This window comes from Procambarus clarkii, chromosome 63, assembly GCF_040958095.1.
Source record: "Procambarus clarkii isolate CNS0578487 chromosome 63, FALCON_Pclarkii_2.0, whole genome shotgun sequence".
Taxonomy (NCBI): Eukaryota; Metazoa; Arthropoda; class Malacostraca; order Decapoda; family Cambaridae; genus Procambarus; species Procambarus clarkii.
Genome location: NC_091212.1, coordinates 9,786,890 through 9,795,196, shown reverse-complemented (window position 1 = coordinate 9,795,196; position 8,307 = coordinate 9,786,890). Strand labels below are relative to the sequence as shown.

Below are 8,307 nucleotides of genomic sequence, written 5' to 3'. Positions count from 1 at the left end.
TTTTAAAAACATATATCTTTACTCTTCTCATTATATTTAACAATTATAATACACCTCAATAGATGGGTGTCATGTTGGTAGTTGTCTAATACGAAGCAAGCTTTACGGGAAAGGAAATACTGGCTATTAATATCTAAAGTGTCAATGAATTAATGAAGAATACTGCAGCAATACGACACATACTTTACCTTTTGACTGTAATGTAAAATGTACTTAGACGATGTTTTCACTGACATGATACAGACGACAATTATGATAACTAATGAATAAACTGATATTACATAAACAATCATTTTGTAATACAATAAATATGTACAGCACATTGTTTAATCAGTGTCACTCATACAAGTTGTACAGTACAATATACACGTGTCATACAGGTTGAACAGTTCAATATATGCTTGTCATATAGGTTGAATAGTTTAACATACAGGTTAAACAGCTCAATATATATATTCTTTTCATACAGGTTGGACAGTTCAACATACAGGTTGTACAGTTCAATTTATACTTGTCATACAGGTTGGACAGTTCAACATACAGGTTGGACAGTTCAACATACAGGGTGGACAGTTCAACATACAGGTTAGACAGTTCAACATACAGGTTGGACAGTTCAACATACAGGGTGGACAGTTCAACATACAGGTTGAACAGTACAATATATACTTGTCATACAGGATGAACAGTTCAACACACAGGTTGGACAGTTCAATATATACATGTCATACAGGTTGTACAATACAATATCCACGCGTCATACTAGTTGTACAGTACAATGCCTGCGTTTCATTCATACAGGTTGTACAATGTCTGCGTTTCATTCATACAGGTTGTACTGTATAATACATTATGCCAACTACTCAGCAGGATACATGGATACGTAAACAATGGTATCGAGTTGCCTATGACATGAAAGAAACCAAGACTCTCTAGAAGCTTGGAAAGTTCCATTGCATAAAGCTTTAGATGTCATTGTATGAAGCAAACATTGCAGAGTTAACGTTTTGAATATGTTCAATATATTGTTCAAGAAATAGTTAAGCCTCATATATCAGGAAATATAACACGTGTTACTCTTCACATAAATGACATAATCAGTGTCCGCGAGAGCATATTAATATAGCACACTGAGGTTATTAGCAGCAACTAATTATAAGCTTCTTCTTAGTATGTAATGACCGGTGATTATGTTTTTCGTAACATTAAGTCTATTGTGCTTATAACTTTCTATACAGACTACTATGCTGAGAAGAATTCTCATCACTTATCACAGTTACTACAGTATTTTGGTTTAAGAACAATGCGCGACTGACTCGAACTTGGGTCAAAGATGTGCGCAGGTCCCCACGCCGCCACTGCACCGTAATCAAATATAATGAAAAGAACCGAAGAAAGCGATTAATTAAACAGTTTGTTAATGAACCAACTGCGCGAAAATTAACATTTTATGTAATCCCTGTCACTTGTGAATAGTGCACAAAATGTTGCACTCATTGTTTGGGACAATTAATTACTGGTGGTAATGACTATTTTAAGAGGTGCAATAAGAACAGCAGCTCAACACCGAGGAACACGAGCTGTCTATACCAGTCACTCACAAAGTAAATTGGTGGAATAATGAACGGAGTAGAATCATTAGTGATCATAATATAAAACAGACGTGATCATGAAGGTGCCTGATAGTGCAGCCACCGTAAGAGGAATTTAATATATTAACGTCAGGGGGCGCTGATTTGCAGGGAGATTAGTTTAGCTAGTTCTCCGTTGGCTGAAGTAGTGTTGGGTTGACCTGCCAGCACCCAGGCCTGGGGGGGGGGGGATCCTTACAATGAGAACTGCGTCCACCAACTGTTGCTTTACCACCATTAACAAGTAATTAGCTTTACAAATTCAAATTTAACAAATTCAAATTTTTATTTAGATAAAAGTACATACATTGATGAAGAATTACAAACATAATGTTGGATTTATATATAGAGCTAGTACATACAATACCTAAAGCCACAAATATGCATAGCCTTGCGGGCAAATGGCTACTTTTTATTACTGACTCCCATTCATTTTAGCACTAATTAGAACTAAAAATATCCACTGTTTCTTTAAGCCCAAGAATGTCACTATATTACCAGAGGAAACAAGCATTTCCCTTCCCCTTTACATAATTTTTTTTGATAATTAGAGTTTTAATTAGTGTTAAAATTAATGGGGTCTATAATGAAAAGTAAAACTAATGCTTGTAATTTTGAACCTTTAGTATCGGCCTATTAAATAGGCCTAGGGAAAGTAGTGGTCAACAAAATATTCGCAAATTTAACCTTGCACACGAAGCAAATTAGTAAACACGATGTTCACTTGTTGTGGTGAGTTGTGTGGCTTTAGAGAGCTTGTGCATGACCACAGCTTGACGCCAGCACATGTAAAGACAACAGTCAAATATTAAGAGGCAACAGCTGCGGTGGGTGTTGACTGACCGACTGTGGCGAGGCAGCGGGTGCGGTGCGTGTTGACTGACCGACTGTGGCGAGGCAGCGGGTGCGGTGCGTGTTGACTGACCGACTGTGGCGAGGCAAGTGCGAGAGGACGGACACTGCTGCATTACATTACATTATTCTTCAGAGGGTTTACTTGATGTCACAGAGCAGAGCCACCCCTCGCAGCGTCCAGTGGGAAGGGAGGTAGTCGGTAGTCTCCAGGTCTATAGAACCGATGTAGGTGGCGTCGGTTCGCTTGGGCTTCCTGTATATGGGACACTCGTACAGGTTGGGGTCCTTGCCGCTGGTGGTGTTGACAGCATACAGGTAGATCACAGGCATCGGCTCATACAGTACCTGCATACACCAGGTCCGCCACATGTAGTCCAAGTCATACACTCAACTACTTCCAAAATTCACTTATAAATTTACTAAACAGTAATATTATATACACGGAATAAAAATTTCCTTGAAACTACTATATTGGAGCACACCGGCAGCTCGCATGAACTATTTTGTGTACATCCGAAACGTTTTAATGACAATTGACAAAATAGTAAAGTGATTCCTCATCAAAGGTGAAGTATATATGACAAATAATAACATTTAGATAATTGGTTTCATACTTGAAAACCCCAAAGAGTGATTTGACTGACCTTAGGGCGGGACTCCATGAGCCGTCCCTGCTTGCGGTCCCAGGCGGCGCCCTCCAGGAAGAGCCCGTATATGTACACTCCCTCTGGCGGCGGGTCGTGGATGTCCTCCCGACTGAAGCGGGTCACCAGGTTTTGCAGGATGACACAGTCAAGCGACCACCCCTTGTGTTGCCTCGTCACCTCCTGCAACACCAAATACAAGCATTTATTTCTAATAGAGAATGGCATTTACATATCAAATGGTTGCTGTTGATGCCTCTATTATAATACTTGTCATGCTGAGGCTGCATGCTGTAAAGAAATTTTAACATTTCTGAAATATGTGATTATTTATTTCAGGAATATTCTACTTTTGGTGATACATTATAATATCGTTGCAAATATAGTGTAAACTATGACAAAACAGTGGAGTGCTCTGTTAAATATATCCTAGTAAGTGCCTTTCTGCTGCTTGCTTCTATCACCACTACATATATAGCACTTACTACTAATGAAATGTGGCACATACTTGTCTCATGGCGGTAAGGAAGCCTTGAGGGTTGAAGAACCCGGTGATCCAGAAGGCCTTGGGTCTGCCGTAGGTGTACCAGCGGCGGAACTGTGCGTCGCGCTCCAGCAGCTCCGTGAACCAGAACCCAAGTGTGCTCGACTCCCACGAGAACTGCAACACACAACATATGCACTGACACCACCTGCCTCTCGCTCCACCCGTCCCGCTGACACCACCTGCCTCTCGCTTCACCCGTCCCGCTGACACCACCTGCCTCTCGCTCCACCAGTCCCGCTGACACCACCTGCCTCTCGCTCCACCCGTCCCGCTGACACCACCTGCCTCTCGCTCCACCAGTCCCGCTGACACCACCTGCCTCTCGCTCCACCAGTCCCGCTGACACCACCTGCCTCTCGCTCCACCCAACCCGCTTACTTACAGAAGCTTACACTTCTGACTCAAAGAGACAGGCGTTCCAGCATCAACGTATTGGGCAACAGACTCAAGCGTCTCGAACAGGAGAAGAAGAACGAGAGCAAACAACATGATGACCGCTGGGAGAGTGATGGACATCAGCCCACACAGACAGGCGGCGTGGGAGAGCTATGAGACGGAGGAGAAGGATGGGAAGGATGATCGGAGGGAGGTAAGAAAGAAGACACAGGAGACACGACAGGTAGAAAGAAGGGAACCCTAGCTAGGAGGGGGATCCATCGGGACAGAACGTAAAGGAACAGAGGACGAGGCGGAGGGCGGGTCCGGGTCTAAAGCCTGGAAACGGTTGTGAGACTGAGAGAGATGGGAAGGACGAGGAGAGGAAGAGCGCAACATGCGAGCATAAGAGATGCCAGCGAAAGTAGGGAGACAGCGAACTTGGCGCCTTCTCTCAGGAAAAGACAAACGTTCCCGGTGCTCCTAGTTGAGGACGGCCACCTCAAGTTTGTAATGTTTATACGCGCAGGAGAAAGTAGGGTGAACCTCACCACAATTGAGGCAGTGAGCCTGAGGAGAAGTGCACTCCGACTTAGAGCGACCTACGTCCCCACACAAGAGACAGAGAGAGACAGTACTGGAGCATCGGAGGGCACCATGCCCAAACTTCCAGCACTTATTACAGAGCCGAGGAGAGGGAAAGTACTTCTGGACAGAGCACCTGACACCTGCCAGAATGACAGAGGGCAGAAGGGTCCTACCATCAAAGGTAATCTTCATATCCCGAAGGGGCTGACGACGACGACCACGAGGGGGACGAGTAAACGTGTCCACTTGGAGGACAGAATGGCACTGGGCTTCGAGGATATGCCGAATATTTTCGAGGCAGTCCTGTATATTCCTAACGCCGGTTGCAACATGGTGTGGTAGGAGAACAGGGCCAACGCTGGCATTTAAACGAACGTTCTTGGAGAATCGAACAGGGGTGTCGCAAAGGCAAGATAAAGTGACCAATTAGGTGGCTGCGTCCTTAAAAGGAGCAACAACGACACATGTACTGAGACGAGTGGGGTTGAAAGTAACAGAGGCATCTACCGAATCAACAAGGTGCCTATGGAGGGAGAATTCGTCAGGAGGTGTAGAATCCAGAGGGAGGAGATCAAAGTATTTAGCCCACAAATCGGGACCAAAAACGGCTTGGTACGCATTAGTATGGGAAGGGATCATGCGAGTGCGGCTGTGGCGGGGACAGTGTTGAGAACCCCCAGAGAGAGAGAGAGGGGTTAAAAGGCACAGTGGTCACAATAAGAGACTGATCGGTGCCATGGGACGAAGTGGTCACCAATGGGGGCTTGTGGCTCGACCGAACCACAGAGGAGAGAGGGGAGCAGAGGGGAGTAGTCAGGAGTGTCAAAGGAGGAGCAAGGTCTGGGCCCAATGCAGCGGGAGCTACAGAGCCCGGTCTTCCAACACATTCCGACTCGGGGGCTTGGTCGCCCACTCCACGAACCCGAGAAGGTACAAGAGGAACAGTACACAACATAAAAACGAGAGGAAAGACTTTCATTCACGAATGTGCCCCCACACCCACCACGGAGCCACAATTAGAGGATAGGATGCCCAACAAGAGACATGTTGCCGGTCTTGCCGGGGCCCTCCAGGGGTGCATCATGAGTATACTCTCCGCAAATGCCACCTTAAGAACCGTCTGTCCGTCGAGATCGGGTTCAGTGATGAAAGAAGGATTGACAATAAAAGCGTCCCCTCACTCGAGACGTTGGATACCACAATTCTACGGGTGAGAGAGTATGCCTCCTCATACACCCTGACGTCAAAACAGAAGGTCAAAAGAATAATGAAAACTGGCAAAGGTCAGCGGGAAATGACAATAAGAAAGGAGAAGAAGGAAGGGGGAGAAAAACGAAACACAAGCAAAAAGGAAAAGTTATCCGGCAGAATTCGAGAAGACAGCAGCGGGAGCATAAGGGTCCAAAAGGGCAGAGGACTGACCCATGAAGCATCACACTCCGGCAGCCGCCCACTTAGACTCCACGATGACAACGGGCCGGATAGGAAGGGAAGCCATACAGGGAAACAGCCAAATTCAAACGTAATTTGTAAAAGGACAGGTTGGACACTTCCTCCGTCAACAGTTTCCTAACCAGCCAGTAAATATACTTTTGTGGTAAACATAGTCCAGGACTAAAGTAAACTCTAAAATAGTTTAGAGTTTAAATCCTACCATCTATGCATAATTTATTATAAATACATAAATATTATAATAATAAAATGTCAAACAAGTAGACATTTTAATTATATGGTGTGAAGGGTAGATGTAATTGTTCACGTAAAATCTCCGTTGGTGTCTGATTAAGACCCTTTATGCCCCCACTATAACCCTTTTAAACGCTACCGCACACAAGATGAGTATGGTCTGAACAATAAACTAGTCACTTCCGGCGACAACAATCAAAATATAAGAATTCACGAACCAGAAAGCTGTTTTGTTTTGGGGGTTAGTTTCAGGTCTATAAACTGTAGAGCTTTGGGCACCAAAAACACTTACTGACCATCCAACAACTATATATTAGTAATGATCACAGTACAGGACAAACGTAGTCTGTTGATGTATGTAATTTTTTTTTAGAACTGTTGATGTTTCTTTAGAGGACTACCAGGGCCAAATTGTATATTTTTTATGGTATAAACATTGCACATAAATAGGCGAATATAAAAGGCACTGGAGCACCATAACAGGACAGAAACACAAAGCAAACTGTACAGAAAAAGCACAATGAGCAATATAAGCATGCATATGAAAACAAACAAAAAGTCAAAACAAAAACTCAAAACAGCACAGAATACAAATGGAAACAAAAGCATCGAAGAATCAGGGTCTGCCCAACTACGTTAACAATCAAAAGAAAAAACATCAAACCCACGAACGGGCCCAGAAAGTCTAATACTTGTCTGGAAATAGACTCCGATGATATTTCCAACAGTACTCGTTCCACAGCGCCTTGTCTTCCACAGACGCCGAGTGATGGGGGGGAGGGTGGTGCATAAACTCTGGAATGGACCGCACTTGGCCCACCTTCACTGGAGCCATCTGCATGGGGACCTCTGGCACAGGGCATTTCATCACGGAGTCTTGCTGCACGGCATCCTTTTTCAGTACAAGAACTAAATCCCATTTCCCACCAGCAATCACAGCAGGGGGCAACAATCCCCCACTCCGGGGAACCCGCACACGGGGTTACAGAGGAGCAGGCAAGGAGGGCCTCCCACTAGCCTCCGGCACCAGAACAGGGACATCCGCCCCCATCACGGCCAGACTACCAACAGGCACCGCAAGAGGCCGAGGCAAATCACCAACATCATTTTCAGAGGGTAACGAACTCTCAAATTCCCCACAGAACCCTCCTATCATTAGGCAAGGCTCCACCACAAGCCACAGCGGAAGACACAGTCCTTTGGACCACGGAAGAACCCAACGCCACAGCCACAGCAGCCAGAGGCTAGAGAGGGACCACACACACCACCTCCACAACGCCCTCACCACCATTCAGTGGGTTCATAGATACAGGGGACCACTCAGGCACAGCATCCACCACATGGTCCACAACATCCGAAGGCCCACCAGCCACATGCCGCCCAGGCACAGCATCCACGTCGACACTAGCATCAGCATACACAGAGTCCTCTGGGGCCTCCAGAGAGGGAAGTCCTCCTTCCAGAAGAGATTGACGAGCTCCACGGCGCCAGCATGGCATCCAGCAGCTTGATGGCCCTACAAGCCACATCGGAAATAGGTCATGAAAACAGCGGATATAATACCCCATCAGGAGTACTGAGGATAGGACGGCAGCCATAAGCCTCATAGTGAGTGTTCGGATCCCATTAATTACGCCCTTCAGCTGGCCAGAGGAAATCACATTCATACAAATGTTCAACGCCCTGTCAAACTGCCCAAAATAACAGTGCAGCAGGTCGTCAGGAAACTCGAAGGGTGCACCATGGACACTCATATACGTAGTAGCACCACTGCAGTCGCAAACGGCTACAGTACCAGCACCCTTGGGCAACATAAAGGAGCACCCAACAAAGTGACCCGCAAAAGCCGAGGATACATCGTCAGACCTAAACTTGACCACTGCCCGGTGGGCAGAGACGATCTGGACGCCCCCGACGGCGGCCACATCAACATGCAGGACGTCAAATAACACCACTTCCACCGCCGGAGAATTCCAAACCA

At 45.8% G+C, this 8,307-nt stretch overlaps 1 protein-coding gene across 1 annotated transcript in view; it reads right to left on the bottom strand.

Moving 5' to 3' along the window:
• The window catches only part of LOC123769681 (Dynein heavy chain 1), a 299,861-nt gene continuing 291,554 nt past the window's right edge, over positions 1-8,307 (bottom strand). The window contains 3 exon segments of the mRNA XM_069308664.1: positions 1-2,831; positions 3,131-3,313; positions 3,639-3,791. Of these exon segments, the coding sequence (XP_069164765.1) occupies positions 2,625-2,831; positions 3,131-3,313; positions 3,639-3,791 (543 nt within the window). The 3' untranslated portion in view covers positions 1-2,624.